We start from the raw sequence: 22,231 nt of genomic DNA on the forward strand, positions 1-22,231 counted from the left end.
ACACCACCAAAAAAGAGAATTACGGACCAATATCACTGATGAACATAGATGGAAAGATCTTTACCAAAATACTAGCAAATAGCATCCAACAGCACATAAAAAAGATTATACATCATGATCAAGTGGGGTTCTTCCCAGGGACACAAGGGTGGTTCAGCATACGCAAATCAATCAGTGTAATACATCACATCAACAAGAGAAAGGACAAAAACCACATGATCATCGCAATAGATGCAGAAAAAGCATCTGATAAAATTCAACACCCGTTTATGATAAAAACTCTCACCAAAGTGGGTATAGAGGGAACATATCTCAACATAATAAAAGCTATATATGACAAACCTACAGCCAGCATAGTGCTCAACGGTGAAAAACTCAAAAGCTTGCCACTAAAATCTGGGAAAAGGCTGCCCACTATCACCACTCCTATTCGACATAGTCCTGGAAGTCCTAGCACAGCAATCAGGCAAGAGAGAGAAATAAAAGGGATCCAAACTGGAAAAGAAGAGGTAAGACTGTCACTATATGCCAAAGACATGTTACTATATATAGAAAACCCTAAAAGGTCCACACAAAAACTACTAGAGCTGATCAAAGAATTCAGCAAGGTAGCAGGTTACAAGATTAACGTTCAAAAATCATTTGCATTTCTTTACACTAATGATGAATCAACAGAAAAAGAAAGTAAGGAAACAATCCCCTTTAAAATAGCACCCAAATTAATAAAATACCTAGGAATAAATCTAACCAAGGACATGAAAGAATTATACATGGAAAACTATAAAACACTGATTAAGGAAATTAAAGAAGACTTAAAAAAATGGAAAGATAGCCCATGCTCCTGTATTGGAAGAATCAGTTTTGTTAAAATGGTCACACTGCCCAAGGCAATCTACAGATTTAATGCAACCCCTATCAAATTACCCAGGACATACTTCACAGAACTACAACAAATCATAATAAAATTTATATGGAACCACAAAAGACCTAGAATTGCCAAAGCATTACTGAAGAAAAAGAAAGAGGCTGGAGGAATAACTCTCCCAGACTTCAGACAATTCTGTAGAGCTACAGGAATCAAAACAACATGGTATTGGTACAAAAACAGACATATGGACCAATGGAACAGAATAGAGAGCCCAGAAATGAACCCACAAACTTTTGGTCAACTAATCTTTGACAAAGGAGGCAAGAATATACAATGGAAATAAAGACAGTCTCTTCAGCAAATGGTGTTGGGAAAACTGGACAGCAGCATGTAAATCAATGAAGCTAGAACACTCCCTTACACCATATACAAAAATAAACTCAAAATGGATCAAAGACTTAAACATAAGACAAGATACAATAAACCTCCTAAAAGAAAATATAGGCAAAACATTATCTGGCATACATCTCAAAAATGCTGTCCTAGGGCAGTCTACCCAAGCAATAGAAATAAAAGCAAGAATAAACAAATGGGACCTAATGACACTTACAAGCTTCTGCACAGCAAAGGAAACCATAAGTAAACAAAACGACAACCTACGGAATGGGAGAAAATGTTTGCAAATGAAACCGACAAAGGCTTGATCTCCAGAATGTATAAGCAGCTCATACGACTTAATAAGAAAGAAACAAACAGCCCCATCTAAAAATGGGCAGAAGACCTAAACAAGCAATTCTCCAAGGAAGACATACAGATAATCAATAGGCACATGAAAAAATGCTCAATATCACTAATTATCAGAGAAATGCAAATCAAAACTGCAATGAGGTATCACCTCACACCGGTCAGAATGGCCATCATTCTAAAGTCCACAAATGACAAATGCTCGAGAGGCTGTGGAGAACGGGAACCCTCCTGCACTGCTGGTGGGAGTGCAGTTTGGTGCAGCCACTGTGGAAAACAGTATGGAGATTCCTCAAAAGACTAGGAATAGACTTACCTTATGACCCAGGAATCCCGCTCCAGGGCATATATCCAGAAGGAACCCTACTTCAGGATGACACCTGCACCCCAATGTTCATAGCAGCACTATTTACAATAGCCAAGACATGGAGACAGCCTAAATGTCCATCAGCAGATGACTGGATAAAGAAGATGTGGTATATTTATACCATGGATTACTATTCAGCCATAAAAACTGACAACATAACGCCATTTGCAGCAACATGGATGTTGCTGGAGAATGTCACTCTAAGTGAAGTAAGCCAGAAAGAGAAAGAAAAATACCATATGAGATCGCTCATATGTGGAATCTAAAAAAAAAAAAATACATAAATACAAAACAGAAACAGACTCATAGACATAGAATACAAACTTGTGGTTGCCAAGGGGGTGGAGGATGGGAAGGGACAGACTGGGATTTCAAAACATAGAATAGATAAATAAGATTATACTGTATAGCACAGGGAAATATATACAAGATCTTATGGTAGCTCACAGAGAAAAAAATGTGACAATGAATATATATGTATGTTCATGTATAACTGAAAAATTGTGCTCTACACTGGAATTTGACACAACATTGTAAAATGACTATAACTCAACAACAACAAAAAAAATGTTAAAAAAAAAAAAGTAAAGGAATTCTGACCACACGCCACAGCATGGATGGACCTTGAAGACACAATGCTCAGTGAAATAAGCCAGACACAGAAGGACAAATGCTGTCTGATCCCACTCACAGGAGAATGGAGAGGAGTCAAATCCACAGAGACAGGAAGTAGACGGTGGGGCCAGGGGCTGGGGAGGGGATGGGGAGTGAGTGTTTAATGGGACGGAGTTTCAGTTTGAGAAGATGAGAAAGTGCCATTGAACCGTGCACTTAAAAATGATTATGATGGCAAATTTTATGTTATATACATGTTACTTCAATGTAAAAAAAAAGTTAAAAAAAAAAAAAAGGCTCAGGGCAGTTGGAGGTGGGGTGCCCAGCAGGTGTTGTGGAGATGAAGTGTGCAGGGCAGAGTTGGCAGCAGGGGGGCTGGCAGTCCAGTTGGGGGATTCAAGGGGCAGGCAGAGTCTGGGGCCGGGATGTGGGGTCACTGGGAGCCATGAGCGACTACGGAGCAGGGGAGGAGCCGGGGAAGGAAACTTGTAAGGAAGCAGAGCCAGGTCCACGCACACGGGACGCAGGCGTCCGCTGAGTCACAAATCCCGGAAGTTCAGGGTCATGGAGAGGAAACTCTGCTGGTCCACGCAAGGCCTTCCTGTTTTTTGGCCCTGAATCCTCCAGGGCCAAAGTTCCCACCTCAAGTCCACCTCCCCTCGTTCGGAATCCCTGAGCCTCAAGGCCAGCGCAGGGCTTGGAGATGTCCCTGCTGCTCAAACAGGGAAACTGAGGCATGGGGTTTGCCCAGGACTTTCCAGAAGGACGAGGCTGCGGGTTTCTTACTGGGGCCTCTGGACTGCACCCGTTCTGGAAGGGGCGTGGAGGGCTGGGTTCCAGAGGGTGAGTTCTGCTCACACTTCCACCAACCAGATCATCGATGGGGGTGTAGGGTTGGGGCAGGGGTGGGGGTGGTGTCCCTGCTCTGCACACCTGGAAGGTTCTTCAAATTCTCTTGATCGAGAGTGGGGTACAAGCCTCCAGAGAGGCAGTGAGGCTCCTGTCACGGAGGTATGTGAGCAGAGGGCAGGAAGGCTGGACTCAGGAAGGAAGTCGGACTTATGGGGCCTCTGAAGTTCCTGGCCAGCTGGAATATTCTGTGATTCTAAATTATTGCTGTTCCCAGATTGTGGTTTACAAAATTCCAAGAGCCTTTAAATTTTTTTAAAAAAATGTTTGGGGGGAGGGAATTAGATTTATTCATTTGTATTTATTAATAGAGGCCCTGGGGGTTGAACCCAGGACCGCGTGCCTGCTAACACAGGCACCACTGAGCTAGGCCTTCTCCCCCTTGAATTTTTTTTGAGCCTTTCAAGATTTTTGTGTTTTAATGCTAGTAATCCTTAGCATATGCTCTGAGATTGAATTTTTAAATATATTTTGAAATGTATCTATTATTATTCATTGAAAAGCATTTGTTAAATTATTTAAATATTCTCATTAGTAGTAATTTTTTGTTAGACCGTTTCCTGAGCTTTCATTACAATGTGGTCAGAAGGTTGTCCTGGTAAGTAACAAGTGGCGGTATTGTTATTGTCGTTGCCCTGATTGTTGTTATGTTTAAATTATTATCCCAGTGGGGGATTTTTCTGGGAATTGAAGGTCTTGGCCTCTGTGGCCCTCTGCTGGCAACAGTCGGGACTGCAAGCCGCGCTGCTCACCGCACAGCTCACCGCCCCTCCCCTCGTTCGCAGGTGTCACCTCCCGTCGCCCTGACCTCGCCATGTGGACCCCGCGAGCGCCCCCTCCCCAACCGGCCCTACTGCTCCTGCTGCTGCTACTGGGAGGCGCCCGCGGCCTATTCCCCGAGGAGCCGCCGCCGCTCAGTGTGGCCCCCAGGGACTGTGAGTGGGAATCCTGGAGAGGGGGAGTCCCGCGGGTGGGTCTTGCTCCTCAGCTGGATCTGCTGCCCCCTTCCCCCCGGGGGCTCACCAGGCCAGGCTCCCCCCAGCCCTAGATCACACCCCTCCCCGCCCTCCCCCAGACCTGAACCACTATCCCGTATTCGTGGGCCTCGGGCCGGGACACCTGACCCTCTCAGAGGGCGCTGACGACCTCAACATCCAGCGGGTTCTGCGGGTCAACAGAACGCTGTTCATCGGGGACAGGTATGAGGGGCTGTCCGGGAGAGGGTGCAGGGTGAGGTGTGGGGAGCGGGTGGTAGCATTTTAGGGAGGTTTGCGTGATAGGGCTTGTTGTTTGGCTGGAGTGAATGTGTGTCCTGGGAGTGGGAGTTTTAAGGGTGCTGAACTCTGGGTGTGGTTGGAGCCCAGAGCCTGCTATGGTGTGTTACCAGGTGGGGACAGCTATTTGGTCAAAATTTACTGGGTGCCTACAGAAAGTGCTGAAGTGCCACCCCAAGGGCTTCTCTGAGAAGGTGACATTTGAGTTTAGACCTGAATGATGAGGAACCAGCCATGAGGAAATCTGGGGAAGAGGGAGAAATCAGGGCAGAGGACTCAGCTGGTGCAAAGGCCCTGGGGCAGGACTGTGCCTGAAATGGTGGAGGGACAGCAAGGAGATCCTGTGGCTGGAGCAGAGTGGGCGAGGGAGAGAGAGGGAGGAGGTGAGGGCAGGGAGGGGACAGGGCAGGTGGTGCAGGGCCTTATGGGCGGCGGTGAGGACTTGGTCTTGTACCTCAAAGGAGATGGGAGCCCTGGAGGGCTGGGGGCAGAGGGGTGCAGGGCCTGACTTTGGTGCTCATAGGCTCTCTCTGGTGGCTGCTTTGGGGAGGGCGGACTGTGGAGGCAAGGGTGGAAGCCACCACACCAGGGCAGAGGGGACTATGCTGGTCCAGGTGGGCATTAATGGGGACTGGACTAGGGTGGTGGCTGTAGAGGATGTGAGAAGTGGGTGAACTCCGGATAGATATTGGAAGCAGAGCTGACAGTATTGGCTGATGTGTGGGAGGGAAGGGGAAGAGAGGAGTTGAGGGTGACTCCCAAGTTGTGGCTTGTGCCCCTGGAAGGACAGAGCTGCCTCAGCCGAGATGGGGGACAGGGTTGGAGCAGGTTTGGGAGATGGTTGGGTGCAGCGTGGCCAAGTTGAGTGTGAGACATCTGTGAGCCCTCCTCACAGAGACCTCGAGGGTTAGCTGGATTCCAAGTCTGGAGCTCAGGGGATGCCCTGGGTGGAGACAGGACTGTGGATGTGTTCCTGGCATAAATGCAGTTCCAGCCTTAAGAGTGGACCAGGCTACCCAGGAGGGGCATGGATGGGAAAGGGAAGAACCCGGAGCACAGGGTCCAGGGACGCAGTGAGGATGGAGTTCCCAGGACGAGGGTGGACTGGCCATGTCAGACACTGTGGAGAGGGGGAGGAGGACACAGAAATGACCGCTGGACTTAACAATGGTCAATGACCGTGATCAGGTCAGTTTCTGGGCATGGGGGGAGGGGTGAGATCCAGGGAGTGACCAAGGGATGCTGAAGGGCAGAGATCTGATGTAAAGGCATCTGATAGTTCGTCGTGTTGAGTGTAGGCCCTTAGGCCGTGGGGTGTGTAGCGTGGGGTGGCCTGGTGGGGCATGTGGAGTGTGCTAGAACCCGTGGCTCGTTTTAGGGCATGCAGAGGCATGTTAGGACATGCTCAGTGTTGGAGCTTCTCGGGGCAGAGGCGTTCGACGGCCCTGTGTGATACATCCTGGACACCACGTCTGCCGCCAGGAGAATAGAATATGTTGGCAGGAGGCCCCCCACTCTCACTAACTGCACCCCTCCTCTAGGGACAACCTGTATCGAGTGGAGCTGGAGCCCCCCACATCCACGGAGCTGCGGTACCAGAGGGTGAGGAGGGGGTGCAGGCGGGAGCCAAGGGGGAATCGCTTGGGGCTCCCATTAGGGGGACCTGACACTGACTGGGGAGCAAGGTGGATTTGGTCCTGCCTAGCACGGTTCCTAGGGCTGTCAGGGACCCTGCTCCCCTCACCAGCTCCCTGTGCCCCCAGAAGCTGACCTGGCGCTCCAACCCCAGCGACATCAACGTGTGTCGGATGAAGGGTAAACAGGAGGTAAGTGGGCCCGGTCAACGCCCGGTCAGCCCTGGCAACGCCTCCAACCACCCCCCAATGCGTCCCAGCCACCCCTGGGGCAAATAGCCCTTTGCTTTCTCTCCAAGCCAGGACCCCTGGTGTTGCCATTGCAGCCTGGCCACGCCCCCAAAATTGTCCTCAGCCGTTGCCACGCCCCTAGCCCTCATCTTGCCAAAGCTCTACCCCTTCAAATACTCTTATTTCCCTCTCTGGGCCCCTCCCTTAGTCATGGCCACGCCCTCAGCCATGCCCTAGTTTAGCACCTTCCTTTGGCCACGCCCACACCCCTGGCCCCTCTCCGCAGGGCCTCACCTCTGCTCTGATCCCTCTTCACCATAGCTACGTCCCATTTTGTCCGCCAGTCTTGGCTCCGCCCACGCTCATGACCACGCCCACCCTAGCTTTTTTTTTCCCCCGCCTCAAACCCAGGGCGAATGTCGAAATTTTGTAAAGGTGCTTCTGCTTCGGGACGAATCCACCCTCTTCGTGTGTGGTTCCAATGCTTTCAACCCCGTGTGTGCCAACTACAGCGTGAGTCACTGCCCTTCGAAGCCCTGTCCGCTACAGGTTCAGTCTCCGCACCTTTGCTCACCGGCCCTCCACTGGTCACTGGTCGTGCCCTTTCTCCAGGCCACATCACCTCCTACAGGAAGCCTTACTGGATATACTCTCCCCGCCCCCTCACCCGGAGCTCCAGACGAGGCTTCCCAAGGAGGCCTGTACAGGCTGCAGCTTCTTAAGCTACAAGCCAGTTAGAGGATTAACTAAGATCGATCTTAGACCCAGATCAGTAAATTGAGCCCTAGAGAGGTTGAGTGACTGACCAAGTCACACAACATCCAAGGTGGCGTCAGGATTCCCCTTGGAGGAGGGGTTGGGGGAGCTAGGGGCTGCTAGGCATAGCAGGAGCTCTGTCACTCAGGCCCTGTCCCCCCTGCAGATGGACACACTACAGCCCATTGGGGACAACATCAGCGGCATGGCCCGCTGCCCCTACGACCCCAAACACGCCAATGTCGCCCTCTTCTCTGGTGAGTGTCCCCTAAGTCCGACCATCCGATGAGGCCCGGGGCCCGAGCAAGGCATGGCATTTTCTACTCTTGGAGTTGGGTCCTTAGAAAGTGGCTGGGAGACCATCTGTCCAGCTGTGAAACAGGCAGAATCTCCAGGTCAGGACTCAGCTGAGGTCGCGGCTCATCTGGGGATTGGGGATCAGCCTGAGGTCAAGGTCTCAGCAGGGTGGGGGCTCAGCCAGGGGGCTTAGACAGGGCTCACTCAGGCTCAGGGCTTAGTCTCAAAGATCAAGTTTTGACCCACCCAGCCCCTGACCCCTGGGATCTAATCTCATCTACCTCGACTCCCCCAATCCAGAAGGGATGCTGTTTACAGCCACCGTTACCGACTTCCTGGCCATCGATGCAGTCATCTACCGCAGCCTTGGGGACCGGCCCACTCTGCGCACCGTGAAACACGACTCCAAGTGGTTCAAAGGTGGGGCCATAAGGGCCGACCTGGCAGGGCTGACCTTTGTCAGATCCCCCTACCAGAATACCAGTCCCAGACGAGACAGGCAGGAGGCTCTCATCTCATCTTTGGAAGCTAGTGGCCTCTTTGAAGATAAACTTAGAAGGAAAAGATTTAAGTTGGACCTAAAGCAGAACTTGCTGGAAATGGGTGGCTTAGAAGCCTGGAATGGAACCCCACAGGAGGTATGGCAGGAGCTCAGCAATTCAGCACCTGAGGGAGGAAGGAGGCAAAATAGTAGACATTGCTGTTTGTGGAAAGTAGACATGGTGATTTTAGGGTTCTGACACCCACTCCCCCCGCCCAAAAAAAAACCCCTCAGATCTTTGAGTCTCTTTTATTTTTTCCTGGTAATTGGCTGATGGCCTCCCTTCACTGTAAAAGCAACCACCCAGACTAATGTGCTCCCAGCCCAGAAAGCCCCTCTCTTACGCCACGGGCTGGGTTCTGACCCCTCCTCTTCTACAGAGCCTTACTTCGTCCATGCGGTGGAGTGGGGCAGCCACATCTACTTCTTCTTCCGGGAGATCGCGATGGAGTTTAATTACCTGGAGAAGGTAAGGCCCGATTTCCCCTCCCAGAGGGGCCCATGCAGTGTAGCTGAGAGGCTCCAATCATGGGAAGTGGGGAGCAGAGGGGTGTCCCTGAATCTCCACCTGGGGTGAGAGGGTCCCTCAGGACCTCAAGGCTGTCCACTCCAGCCAGGACCAGGGCCTTGAGGTTCAAAGACCTCTGGAGCAGCCTGCGTGCACACAGCCCTGGGGTGAGGTTCTGGGGTCCGAAGTCAGATATGCCGGTGGGTTCCAGTCCTGGTGCTCCTTTGCTGTTCCCCTGTCCACCCATCCACCTGCCATCCACTTACCCATCCTTCATCCACTGCCTATCCACCTGCCTGCTCACCCTCCCACTCAGCCACCCTCCCACTCACCTATCTGTTCTTTGGCCCACCCACACTTCCATCAAATCATTTGTCCATCTATCCATCCACCCAGCCCCTGACTCACTCATCCACCAACCCATCCATCCACACATCTACCCTTCCGTACACCTCTATGTCTATCCACCCCCTCCAACTCATTGACTTCACCCATTCATCCATCTACCTGTCCATTCACTCATATACCTAACCATCCATCCATCTGTCCTCCTACTGATCACCTCATCCATCTACCATCCGTCTCTCCATCTGCCTGCCCCCATTTCCTCCTTATAACCTGCTCATCCATTCCATTCATCTTCCTATCAACCCATGGATCTACCCATCCATTGGGATCCAACATCTTCATCTGCCTATCCATCCACTCATTCTCCTTGCAACCACCTGTTCATCCACTCACTATCCTTTCATCCAATCATCCACCTACCCATTCATCTACCCATCTAGCCATTCATCCATCCGTCCACACACCCACTCATCCATTCCATCCCTCAATCCATGCAGACAGTTAAACACACAGACTACCACTTACAACTAGAGTGACTTTGGGCTGGTTACTTCCCTGTGTGCCTCAGTTTCCCCATCCATACAATGGGGATATCAGTAGGCCTTCCCTTTGTACAGCTTTGAGGGGGATGTAAGAGATGGTGAAAATAAAGTGCCTGGCACATGGTGAGTGATCTGTATGGTGAATGGAGGTGACTGTGATTATGACTGTCATGGTGGCTGTGATTATCATCACCTCCACATTTATGTCCGGGAATCTGGTGCCTAGAGGGGTACGGTGACTGGCCAGGGACCCACAGTAAGCCAGGGCCAGGCTCCTCCATCCTGGGTGGCAGGCAGTACAACCTGCGGGCAGGCCTTGTGGGACACAGGGCTCAGGCCCCACTTTGCCACTGACATGCCAGGTGGTGGTGTCCCGCGTGGCCCGGGTGTGCAAGAACGACGTGGGTGGCTCCCCTCGCGTGCTGGAGAAGCAGTGGACGTCCTTCCTGAAGGCGCGGCTCAACTGCTCTGTGCCGGGGGACTCCCACTTCTACTTCAACGTGCTGCGGGCCGTCACCGCCGTGGTCAGCCTTGGGGGCCGGCCCGTGGTCCTTGCTGTCTTCTCCACACCCAGCAACAGGTCAGCGGGCACTGATGGGAGCAAACTGGGGGCATTAGGTGGGCATGGGCAGAGACGTCCCATATTCTCTCACACTGCACTGAGCAAGACTGGACTCCCAAGAGGCCTGGGTCCCAGGTCAGGATGAGGCTAAGCCAGACACTGACCTTCCAATGCCCTTTGGTCAGAACTGGGCAGATGGGGAGGTCCTCATCCTCTGCCTTTGGAGGAGGGATCAGGGAGGGCTTCCTGGAGGAGGGGACATTGGAACTAGGCATCAATGGGTGTGAGATGGAGGAAGAGGGAAGTGTTCCAAGTTGGAGGAATAGCATGTGCAAAGGCCCTGAGGCTGCAATGAGCTTGATATGTTTAAACAGTTGGAAGGAGGCCCATGTGGCTGGAGTGGAGGGAGCAAGGGGGAGAGAGGAGCATATGAAGGCAGGGAGGTGATGGGCTGTGGGGAGGAGCCTGGATTTTACCCTGAGAGCACTACGGAGCCATGGGACAGTGAGGAGCAGAAAAGGGCAAGGTTTGCATTTTTGAAAAGCCCCCCGGGGAATGGGTTGAAAGGAGGCAATAGTGGCTCCTGGAAGACTGGATGACCAGGCAAGTGACAGTGAGGTCCAGGGAGGGGCTGAACTATGGTCCTATCAGAGAACTGTTCAGGTGGACTGGACAAGTGAGCAGCAATGCCTGGCCCAGGGGCCTGAACGCCTGCCAGCTCAGAGGACAAATGCTCCTCCACGTGCTTCCCCAGGGTGGTGCCCCCCCCCCCCCCCGCTGGGCTCACCACTCCCTTTCATCTTACTCTCTTCCTCCCCAGCATCCCTGGCTCGGCAGTCTGTGCCTTTGACATGGCACAGGTGGCTGCCGTGTTTGAAGGCCGCTTCCGTGAGCAGAAGTCCCCTGAGTCCATCTGGACACCCGTGCCGGAGGATCAGGTGCCACGGCCCCGGTGAGAGCCCCCTCAATCCTGAGTTAGGTGCTGGGGTAGGATCCTGACCCTGGGACTTCCAGGCAGTTATTTAGCTGTTGCTGAGTTCAGCTGTACCTATTATGCAGATGGGGGAAACTGAGGCCCTTTGGGCAGGGCAGCAGGTCCCCTGGTGAATCAGAGCCCCTATGTGGGGGGCCTCAGCATCCACCCTGACCACCTCCACATCCCCACCCAGGCCCGGGTGCTGTGCGGCTCCTGGCATGCAGTACAATGCGTCCAGCGCTTTCCCCGACGAGATCCTCAACTTTGTCAAGACGCACCCCCTGATGGACGAGGCAGTGCCCTCACTGGGCCATGCTCCCTGGATTGTTCGGACTCTGATGCGGTCAGTCCCTCCACGTGGCTGGGATCCTGGTGGCCAGGTCTGGGTAGGGATGAGAGCCCAGGCCAGGCTGGTGGGAGAAGAGGGAGGACAGGGCCAACTTCTGACACGAGGGGAAGGTGGAGAGCCAGACACTCAAGAAAGCTGAGCATGTGGCTCCGGGGCTGCCCAGAAAGATGGAGTCGGAGAGGCAGGAGAGTGTAGCTCAGTGGCAGAGCGTGTGCTTAGCATGCACGAGGTCCGGGGTTCTATTCCCAGTACCTCCATTTGATAAATAAATAAACAAACAAGCCTAATTACCCTCCCCCCCCAAAAAAATAAAGAGACTAAAAAAAAAAAAAAAGATGGAGACGGAGGAGATGGAGAAGATGGAGAGAGACACAGAGTGACGGAAAGAGATCGAGCAAACAAGAGCCACAAATCCTGAGAGAGAGAGAGACAGAAAACGGAGGAAGATAGAGCTGAGACAGGGAGGGAGACACTCAGAGACAGAGAGATGGAAGGGGACACGGAGAGACAGGCACACTGGAAGGAGATGGGGTTGGGGGTCTATTTCTCTCCACGATGTGCACCTGGGTAGCCACGCCCATGCCCACGTTGCCTGGCGTGGGTGGTGTCTCTGACTGTGCCCGGGGGACCCCAGGGCCTGCGAGGCAGCCTGACCTCTGCCCCACCCTGGCTGCAGGCACCAGCTGACACGAGTGGCTGTGGACGTTGGCGCTGGCCCCTGGGGCAACCAGACTGTCGTCTTCCTGGGCTCCGAGGCGGGCACTGTCCTCAAGTTCCTTGTCTGGCCCAACGCCAGCGCCTCGGGCACTGCCGGGCCCAGTGTCTTCCTGGAGGAGTTTGAGACCTACAGGCCGGACAGGTGAGGCTGGGCAGAGGCCGAGAGGCAGGGCCAGCAGGCAGCAGATAGGGCGTGCCCCTAGAGTCTTACCAATCTTCTCACCTCCAGGTGTGGATGGTCTGGCAGTGCTGAGACGGGGCAGCGGCTGCTGAGCCTGGAGCTGGATTCAGCCTCGGGTGGCCTGCTGGCGGCCTTCCCCCGCTGTGTGGTCCGAGTGCCTGTGGCGCGCTGCCAGCAGTACTCAGGATGCATGAAGTGAGTGCCCCCTGGGCCAGCTGTGGAGAGGGGAAGCTAGGGGAGATGAGCATGGAAGAGGGGGAAAGCCAAGTTCAAGTCCAGGACCCAACAGCATCCTGACTCATTGAACGATGAGCAGGGCAGAGGGCACAGCCCGTGCAAAGGCCCTAGGGCAGGACTGGGCCTGGTTGTATTGGAGGAACAGCGGGGTGGCCTGTGTGTCTGGAGCAGAGTGAAGGGGAGACAGGGAAGAGGTGAGGGCAGGGAGGGGATGGGGCAGGTCGTGCAGAGCCTTGTGGGGTGGGTGGAGGACTTGGAATTTTACCCCGAGGGAGGTGGGAGCCATGGAAGGCTGCGGGCAGGGCAGGGATGGGATGTGACTGACATTTTTAAGAGCATCAGGAGCAGAATCTAGGGACCAGAGAGGTGGCCGTTCATCTGCCTCTAAAATGGGTGGCAAAATCAGATGCAGATAAAATACTGGCACACTTCTGGACTCAGTGTGTGCCCTCCCCATGAAGCACTCCACCCACGCCGTCTTAGCAATAATGATGCCATTGCACAGACCCAAACCACGGACTGGGGCAAGCCTGCCTAGGCTCCAGGCCTGGCTCTGTCACTTGGGCAAAAGCAAACTTTCCTAAGCTTCAGTTTTCTAATTTGAAAAATGGGGAATGAGTAGCCCCCACCTCAAAGATATGTCTCGAGAACTCCCAGTGGTGACAGTAGGAGGTGCCTCAGAAGGAATGGTGGTTGATCTGCCCACCGGGTCCCTTGTCTGCTCTAGGAACTGTATTGGCAGTCAGGACCCCTACTGCGGGTGGACCCCCGATGGTTCCTGCATCTTCCTCAGCCCCGGCACCAGGTACTGGGGAAGAGGGAGGATGGGGAGGGTGTTTGACCCACCTGATGATCGGGGAATCCCCCCACCACCAACCACAGCTCTGAGAGAGGGGCTTCTGCTGACTGCACCTCTCTGCCCTCCCCCCATCAGAGCCACCTTTGAGCAGGACGTGTCCGGGGCCAGCACCTCAGGCTTAGGGGACTGCACAGGTAAGTGGAGGGGAGGGGTGGGGAGGAGGCCTGGGAACTCTAAATCCTGGTCCTCCAGGGTTCTCACGCCGTTTGCTGCCCATGCCCAGATAGGCAGGGTGACTGGCATCTGCCAGGGCTGGGGAAGGGCAGAGGGTCCCACTTCCACTTAGGGAGGTGGGAAAAGGACAGACAGACCCCAAGGGGCAGAGACAGGCAGCTGGGCAAACTCTGAGAAGACAGATGCCAGGGGCCGGACAGACAGGAGAGGGGCTCTGGAAAGGACAGAGGGACGCCATGAAGCAGAGAGACGGACAGCCAGTTGGGTGGACAGCCAAGCCTGAGGCCGCGGGAGGTGCGCGGGGGAGCGACCCCGCCGGCCCCTCTCACGCGGCCCTCCCGGCCAGGACTCTTGCGGGCCAGCCTCTCGGAGGAGCGCGCGGGGCTGGTGTCAGTGAACCTGCTGGTGACGTCGTCGGTGGCGGCCTTCGTGGTGGGCGCCGTGGTGTCCGGCTTCAGCGTGGGCTGGTACCTGGGCCTCCGCGAGAGGCGCGAGCTGGCCCGCCGCAAGGACAAGGAGGCCATCCTGGCGCACGGGGGCGGCGAGGCCGTGCTGAGCGTCAGCCGCCTGGGCGAGCGCCGAGCGGGCGGGCCCGGGGGCCGGGGCGCAGGCGGCGGCGGCGGCACGGGGGGCCCTCCCGAAGCCCTGCTGGCGCCCCTGATGCAGAACGGGTGGGCCAAGGCCACGCTGCTGCAGGGCGGCCCGCACGACCTGGACTCCGGGCTGCTGCCCACGCCAGAGCAGACGCCGCTGCCGCAGAAGCGCCTGCCCGCCCCGGCCCCGCACGCGCTGGGCCCCCGCGCCTGGGAGCACGGCCACGCGCTGCTCTCGGCCTCCGCCTCGTCCTCGCTGCTGCTGCTGGCGCCCGCCCGCGCCCCCGAGCCGCCCCCGGCGCCCGGCGAGCCGGCCCCCGACGGCCGCCTCTTCACCGCGCGGCCCGGCCGCGCCTCGCACAGCGACTTCCCGCTCACCCCCCACGCCAGCCCGGACCGCCGGCGGGTGGTGTCGGCGCCCACGGGCCCCTCGGACCCGAGCTCCGCCGCCGACGGCCTCCCTCGGCCCTGGAGCCCGCCGCCCACGGGCAGCCTCCGGAGGCCAGCCGCGCACGGCCCGCCCGCCGCCGCGCTGCGCCGCACGCACACGATCAACAGCGGCGAGGCCCGGCCCCGCGGCCGCCACGCCCGGCCCGGCACGGACTTGGCCCACCTCCTCGCGTACGGGGGCCCGGACAGGACTGCGCCCCCCGTGCCCTAGGCCGGGGCCCCCGCGCCTCGGCGGTGCCAGCCACGGGAACCAGGAGCGAGGGCCCGGGCCAGCTCCGAGTGGGTGCTCAGCTCCCCCTGACCCCGTCCAGCCCGGCCGCGTCGGGGCCCCCCTCCGCCGCACGGAAGCACAACGGGCTCGCCCCCCACCCCCTTGCCCGGTCCCCCCGGGGCCGCAGGACACTGAGGCGGACCGGGGTGGGCGGGCGGGAGGAATGTGCTGTGGATTTGAGGTTGACCTTCTGCGCGTGGGTTTTTTTGGTTTGTTTTCCAATTTGCGTTTCTTTTGCAGTTTTCTAACCAGTTGCACAACTCCGTTCTCGGGGTGGCGGCCGGGGGCTTGGAGGCGGTGGGAAGAGGGGGCACGGCCGCAGACCCAAGCTCCCCGTCCCACCCAAAGGCCCTCCTCGCCCTGGGTCCCCGGCGTGTGTGTGTGTGTGTGTGTGTGTGTGTGTGTGTGTGTGTGTGTCTGTGTGCATGCCGTGTCTGTGTGCAAGGGGCCAGGGAGGGGAGGGAGGCGTGCGTGTGTGCCCGAGGGCTGCTGCCGCGTGCGCGTGGGGGCGACCACGTGCAGTGTGCGTGTCTGTGTGTGAGCAGAGGCCCCAGCGGCTTGGGTGTTGGCTGAGCCGACGCCGGGGCTTCCAGAAGGCCGGGGGGCCTCCAAGGTGCCGGTTAGGAGTTTGAGGGGAGATGAGGAGATGAGGAGAGGGTTCCAGGCAGGGGGTTGGGAGGGCTTGCCCAGAAGTCATATTGGCAGCTGTCTAAGGGCTCGGGGGTCTAGGGGACGGCAAAGGTGGGCGGGTCCCCCTGTAAATATGGCCCCAGGGTGGTCAGAGGGTCCCATGCCACCCGTCCCCTAGGACCTCCCCCTTGACCTCCAGCTGACCATGCATGCCAGCTGAGTGGCCAGCTGATTCCTGGACCCTCTCTGGAGTTTGCCCCCCACTCCCCCATCAATAAAACTGTTTACAACCACCGGCCCCCAAGGCTCTGGGTCTGCTCTGTCTCCTGGGGGTGGGACTTGGACAGCGGCGTGGCCTGGGGCAGTTGGGAGCACCCATGATGGTCATGGCAAGGTCACAGCAGTGACAGGATTTTGGGGAGCTGGATGTGGAAGTGGGAGAGTTTTAGGGGTCTCCAACTTCATCAAGATGGGGGCCAGTGTCTGGTAGTTCAGCAAATATTTACTCTGCACCTACTGTGTGCCAGACACTGTGGGGACAAAGACCCCTGTCCTGATGGAGTTCACGGCCTAGTGGGGGAGACTGACCACATACAAGCAAATCAGGACTTGACTTGAATTAGTAGTATGTGTAATGAAGAAAAAAAACAGATAACGTGCTAGGTAGGGGTGACTGTATGTTGGGGTGGGGGTTGGGTTGAAGAAGGCCTGCCAAAGAAGGTGACATTTAAGCTAAGGTGGGATGGGCTGGTAGAAGCAGCTGGGCGGAGATGTGCAGAGAGAGTGTTCCACGCAGCGGTGACAACCAGTGCAAAGGCCCTGTGGTGGGAACAAGGTTGGAGGAGGGCCAAGGCGGTAAGTGTGGCTGGAGCAGCGTGGGTGAGAGGGGAGTCCAGGGCCCTAGGCAGGCAGGGCCTCTCAGGTGAGGAGTACTATTTTTTTAATTGTAAATAACAGAAAAGATAAGATTTACCACTTGAACCATTCTTAAGTGTACTGTTCAGTGACGTTAAGCACATTCACATTGTTGTACCATCATCCCTGATATCCATGTCCAGAATTTTTCCATCTTCCCAAACTGAAACTCTGTCCCCGTGAAACACTGATTCCCCATCCCCCTCCTCCAGCCTTATGAACTTTAAGTGGGACCGGAAGCCATCAGAGAGATTTAAGCGGGGAACATGATCTGATTTCATTTTAAGAGCTCATGTTAGCATTATGTCATTACAGTTCACAGCCCTTCCTTCCAGCCCATGTTGATAAAGCACCTCTTGTGCGCTGGGCTCTGGGGACTGAGCAGTGAACAAGACGGACCCCCTCCCCCGTTATCGTGAGGAGACTGATTTAAACAAAGAAACACAAAACAACATGACAGCAATTAGCAGCTCCTCCTGAACATGTCTGTTTTTTTCAGCTTGATTGAGATATATTTGACATACAACATTGTGTAGGTTTCTGGTGTACATCTTGATGATTTGATATATTTGATATGTATTGTAAGATTATCACCACAATAAGGTTAACACCTCCATTACCGCACATAGTTACTGTATGTGTATGAGTGTTGAGAATGTTTAAGATCTAATCTCTTAGCAACTTTCAAGTATATGACACAGTATTGTTAACAGTAATCCCACGTTGTACATTACATCCCCAGGATTTATTCATCTTATAGCTGGGAATTTGTACCTTTTGACCAGCGTCTCCCTATCTTCCCCTCCCCCCAAGTCCCTGACAACCACCATTCTACTCTTGGTTTCTATGAATTTGGTTATTTTCTATAATTGAGATCACTCAGCCTTTGTCTTTCTCTGCTTATTTCACTTAGAATAATGCCCTCGTTTCATCCTTGTTGTCACAAATGTCAGGATTTGCCTGTTATAATTGAATAATATTCCACCATATATATACATACATATATATGTATCACATCTTTATCCACTCGTCTGTTGATGGACACTTAGGTTGTTTCCATGTCTTGGCTGATGTAAGCAATTCTGTAATGAACATGGGAGTGCAGATATCTCTTCTTCTTCTTTTTTTTTCTTAATGTCTTTTCTTTAAATGGAGGTACTGGGGGTTGAACCCAGGACCTCATGCCTGCTAAGCACATGTCCTACCACTGAGCTATACCCGACCCCACAACAGATATCTCTTCAAGATACTGATTTAATTTCCTTTCCATACATACCCAGATGTGGAATTACTATTTTTAATTTTTTGAGGAAACCCCCCTACTGTTTTCCATAGCAGCCGTACCAACTTACATTCCCACCCACAGTGCCGAAGGGTCCCCCTTCTCCACATCCTCACCAGCACTTGTTACCTCCTCTTTTTGATGAAGCCGTTCCATCAGGAGTGGGTGACGTCTCATTGTGGTTTTGATTTGCATTCTCCTGAGGATTAATGAATTGAGCACCTTTGCGTGTACCTGTTGGCCATTGGTATGTCTTTGGAAAAACATCTATTCAGGTCCTTTGCCTTTTCGTGTGTGTGTCTTTTTTTCCATCTCTGCAGATCTGCTGTTCTCTCCTGTGTGTCCTGCTCTGCCTGTGTCTCTGGTTCTATGTATTTCCCCCATCTCTGTGTCCCTGCCTGTGTCCGGGTATTCATGTAGGTGGTATCTGTCTGTCTTTATATGTGCCTTCCTATGCCAGCCTGCCTGTTTCCCTTTCAGCTTGTGTGTCCACTAAGAGAGAACTGAACAGGGACAAAATCCTTCAGAAATTGGGCTGGGTTTGAAAAGAGGCCATGGCCAGACATGCAGATAAAGATAATACATCACACCTGGATGTTTAGAAACTCAGCAAGAATTAAAGCACTGAATAACTGAATAACCAAGCCTGTGAGATGCGATCAAAGCAGCTTTCGAAGGGGAATGTGTAGCCTCCAAATACATTTATTAGGAAGCGAGAAAGATCCGAAACAAGTAGCACTTCAGTTGAAGAAAGAAAGGTCAGAAGGGGCCCTCGGAGAAGGAGGTCAACTTCACAGATGGAGAAACTGAGGCCAAGAAAAGCTAAGCCGCTTGCCCAAGCTCACAAAGCAAAGCAGGCACAGCAGAGCTGGGATTCGGAACAAGGTAAGAACCAGATTTAGTTCCTTTTAGACTGTTGTTCAAAGACAGTAGAGACTTTTGGTATCACTCAGTTTTAAATTCTGTTTTTAAAAATTATTTTATTTAAAAAACCCAATAACAGTATGTCATGAATTTAAGACAAGTGTTTTCTGTTCTCCTCACTGAGCTTCCTGGTGGCTCAGATTGTTTTGTAAATAGTACCTCTTGCTCAAAGAGCTGCCCCCATCCCCCAAGACTGGTGCCTTGCGAACTTGACCCTTGATTCCTAGGCTGGGGGAAGTGGGACTCAGCCTCAGATACCTTCCAAATGCAGGAATGGGGGGGGGAGGGGCAGGGACCGGAGAGAAGGCAGTGGTCAGCCCTCCTCCTCTCCTCTCCCGGCCAGGAAGCAATTTTGCAATCCTGACTCCTCCCTTTCCCCTGCCTGGCTTAAGTCCAGCCCCTAACAGGAACAGGACGTGGGTGGGGACTTCCCTATGGTTGGTGTCCCTGCCCCCAGCCCAGGCAGGTATAAGGCCACCTTGCCAGACCAAGGGAAACTGGATGGAAAAGAGAAAGGCTGCCATGTCTTCTTGGAGCCTGGAGGGAAAACAGAGGTAGGTCCTCACCCCACCCATCCTGGGGAGTCCTGGACATCAGATGGTAGAGATATGGATAGTAGTCCGCCTGTCCCACCGAAGTCACAGAGCCAGACATAGGCCTGCAGACTGGAACAGACTGACACCCAGGCTCAAACTATGGACAGATTCACTCGCATACACACACTCACTGCAGAAGCCCCAGGTGGTCCACGGGCTACAGCCACCAAGGATGTTTGGGTGGTTTCTGGTGCTGCTGGCTAGGACATCACTGCTGGAGTCACCAGAAGGAGCAGAAGCCCCAACCCTCCAAGGGTTACAGTGCCAACTGTAAGTCACCCCCTCCCAAAGCCAAATGCCAGCCCTGTGCAAAGGAGGATGCACTTTTCATGCTTAGAGTCCTGTTTGTACCTGGAGTCCTGGGTTGCACCCTAGCACTTTGGAATGAGATGGGGCCAGACACATGTAACCTAACCTGGTTTGGTCAGGGCTGGACAAAAAGAGAAGGAGCCCAGAGGGGAAAACTGAGAGTTCTGCTTGAGAAGTTCAGAGAAAGCTTTGTGGAAAGTGGGGCATTGGAGCTGGGGCTTTGCAGGATGAGTAAGAGCTCATGGGCTTTGCCTTCAAAACATGGAGCCAGGGAGAAAAGAAATGACCCAGGAAACAAGTGAGAGCAGAATAAATTAGTGAGTAATTAATAGGCCATTTGGGGCTGCTGGCAATGGGGAAGGGTAGCATTTAGGGGCCAGACTAAGAAACTCAGATTTCATAGAACTAGAATTATTCCTAGGACAGGAGCTACTTCTGGCTTTGTAGGGGGTAAGGGTGGATGCAAGGAGAGGAAGAGGAAGTTACCGCACTAGGCCAGCCCAGCAACGAGGTGGCATGGTCCAGGGTGGTAGAAATAGAGACAGGAAGAAGCAAGCAGGTATTTTTCCACCTGTATGTATATCTTTATTTTGACTTATTAAGCACTTTCTGTCATTGCCTGCAGCCCAGCCGGCTGGGACCCCCATCTTTCTAGAATCCTCTTCCTGCTACTGCTCTTTGTGACCTCAGCCCAGGGGGTCACCCCAAATCTGAATCCTGATGCCTGCCTGGTATCCCAGTCAAGCAATGGCAGCTCCGTCTCCTGCCACCCACCTGCCAAACTCCCCCACTCCCTCCCAGCTGACACCATCTACCTGGCCATGGAGTTCTTGAACCTGACTCAGCTGCCTGCCAACACCCTCCAGGATGTCCCTAACCTGCAGGAACTGCACCTTTCCAGCAACCAGCTGGAGGACCTCTCTGCCAAGTTCCTGCTGCCTGTGCCTCAGCTAAAGGTGCTGGACCTAACCCGCAATTCCCTGACCCGGCTGCCCGCCGGCCTCTTCCAGGTCTCGGCTGCCCTCCACACCCTGGTGCTGAAGGAAAACCGGCTGAAAGGCCTGGAGGCCTCGTGGCTGCATGGCCTGAAAGCCCTGGGGCATCTGGACCTGTCGGGAAATGAGCTCCAGATGCTGCCCCCTGGGCTGCTGGCCAACTTCACCGACTTGCACACCCTTGACCTTGGCAATAACCACCTGAAGACTTTGCCCCCTGATCTTCTGAGGGGCCCCTTGAAGTTGGAACGGCTTCACCTGGAGGGCAATAGATTGCAGGTGCTTGGAGAGGAACTTCTGGAGCCCCAACCAAAACTGCGCTACCTTTTCCTGAGCGACAACAGGCTGGCCACAGTGGCAGCCGGCGCCTTCCGAGGTCTGCAGAGGCTGGACATGCTGGACCTCTCCAACAACTTGCTGACCACTGTGCCCGAGGGGCTCTGGACATCCTTGGGAAAGGCCGCTGGGAACATGAAGGACGGTTTTGACATCTCCGGTAACCCCTGGATCTGTGACCGGAAACTGGACGACCTCTACCAGTGGCTTGTGGCCAACGAAGACAAGATGTTCTCCCGGAATGACACACGCTGCGCTGGCCCTAGAGCCTTGAAGGGCCAGATGCTCTTGGCAGTGGCCAGGTCCCCTTGAAGGGCTGAGGTGGGGGTGGGAAGACAAGGCTTGGCAGAACACTGCACCCCACTTAGCAAATAATCCCACCTTCTGAGGGTGAGACTGGGGCTTCCAATTGTTGCCAGGACCTGTTTCACCCACACTTCCCAAAACCCACCTGGGGCTTTTCCCTGCCTCTGCAATTTGCTCAAGCTATACCCTCTTCCAGAGGCACCATTTCCCAGATCTCTTGGTCTCTGGCTCCCTCAGCCTGCCCTGGCCATCTGACTCTGTCCCCTAGTTTGAGGGGTTCTCTGAGTGCAGGGCCTGGGGCTGGGTTCCCCTTAACCTAGCATTACTGTGTTTGGGGTCAGACCAGAAGAGGTTAATAAATAACTTGGAATGGAATTGGATGTATTTGCTGTGTTCCTAACATCTCCCAAGTCGAATTCCTAGGTCTCCAGGATGAAGCTGGAGGACAGAGGAGCCACGCCATGAAATCCCAAACGAATGGCAATTGAGATCTGACAGCCATGACTGCTCCTCCCCCTCTTCCCGTCCCAGGACTGAACTGGAAATAAAACCCTGACCATTGCCCTGGGTGTCATTTTACCAGTGGATTCCTGATAGAGCTTGCGTCCTGGGGAAGGTTTAAATTAAACCAGATTGCTTCAGGGCTCCAAATAATTTTTCACACTGGCCCATGATAACCAGGAGGGCAGCTGCCCAGGGCAAGTGTGGGCAGGCTGGATAGGGCTGAACACCTGGGCAGAGGCCCAGGGGGGCTGTATTTTCACAGCTCCAGAACCTCTGGGCCACCTGCCAACACAGCGTTGGGCATGGTGGGGTCAAGGTCAGATTGGGAGGATCGTGGGATGTTTGGGCATGCTCGGTTTTTGACCCTCCCTGGAAGGAGGGTAGTGCCCACATCCGTGGTCATTCCAGGAGTGGCAATGAAAGCCAGGGTT

The 22,231-nt window shown here is 54.2% G+C and overlaps 2 protein-coding genes across 5 annotated transcripts in view; both read left to right on the forward strand.

Annotated features, from left to right (window-relative positions):
• SEMA6B (semaphorin 6B) overlaps positions 1 to 15,931 on the forward strand; it is a 31,662-nt gene extending 15,731 nt beyond the window's left edge. The window contains exons 1-17 of one of the 3 annotated variants that reach the window (XM_032465867.1): positions 2,777 to 3,437; positions 4,289 to 4,438; positions 4,579 to 4,702; positions 6,319 to 6,379; positions 6,541 to 6,603; positions 7,054 to 7,155; positions 7,565 to 7,655; positions 7,996 to 8,115; positions 8,617 to 8,705; positions 9,997 to 10,214; positions 11,017 to 11,148; positions 11,366 to 11,515; positions 12,198 to 12,380; positions 12,468 to 12,614; positions 13,384 to 13,461; positions 13,591 to 13,649; positions 14,036 to 15,931. In XM_032465867.1, coding sequence (XP_032321758.1) covers positions 4,318 to 4,438; positions 4,579 to 4,702; positions 6,319 to 6,379; positions 6,541 to 6,603; positions 7,054 to 7,155; positions 7,565 to 7,655; positions 7,996 to 8,115; positions 8,617 to 8,705; positions 9,997 to 10,214; positions 11,017 to 11,148; positions 11,366 to 11,515; positions 12,198 to 12,380; positions 12,468 to 12,614; positions 13,384 to 13,461; positions 13,591 to 13,649; positions 14,036 to 14,943 — 2,646 coding nt within the window. In that variant the 5' untranslated portion in view covers positions 2,777 to 3,437; positions 4,289 to 4,317 and the 3' untranslated portion in view covers positions 14,944 to 15,931. Of the gene's footprint in view, positions 1 to 2,776; positions 3,438 to 3,525; positions 3,606 to 4,288; positions 4,439 to 4,578; positions 4,703 to 6,318; positions 6,380 to 6,540; positions 6,604 to 7,053; positions 7,156 to 7,564; positions 7,656 to 7,995; positions 8,116 to 8,616; positions 8,706 to 9,996; positions 10,215 to 11,016; positions 11,149 to 11,365; positions 11,516 to 12,197; positions 12,381 to 12,467; positions 12,615 to 13,383; positions 13,462 to 13,590; positions 13,650 to 14,035 lie in introns of those variants that run through there. The other 2 variants (XM_032465869.1, XM_032465868.1) reach the window with 2 other exon arrangements.
• Positions 15,932 to 19,157: 3,226 nt separating this feature from the next.
• Positions 19,158 to 21,671, forward strand: LRG1 (leucine rich alpha-2-glycoprotein 1). 2 transcript variants are annotated; one of them, XM_006179355.3, is made up of 2 exons: positions 19,158 to 19,308; positions 20,285 to 21,671. In XM_006179355.3, the coding sequence occupies exons 1-2, from the start codon at positions 19,256 to 19,258 to the stop codon at positions 21,300 to 21,302; spliced, it is 1,071 nt and encodes a 356-aa protein (XP_006179417.2). In that variant the 5' UTR covers positions 19,158 to 19,255; the 3' UTR covers positions 21,303 to 21,671. The 2 variants fall into 2 exon arrangements, with proteins under 2 accessions (XP_006179417.2, XP_014410238.1); XM_014554752.2 differs by lacking the exon at positions 19,158 to 19,308 and adding an exon at positions 19,315 to 19,620.
• The last annotated feature ends 560 nt before the right edge of the window (positions 21,672 to 22,231 follow it).

The sequence above is a fragment of the Camelus ferus genome, chromosome 22 (genome assembly GCF_009834535.1).
Source record: "Camelus ferus isolate YT-003-E chromosome 22, BCGSAC_Cfer_1.0, whole genome shotgun sequence".
NCBI lineage: Eukaryota > Metazoa > Chordata > Mammalia > Artiodactyla > Camelidae > Camelus > Camelus ferus.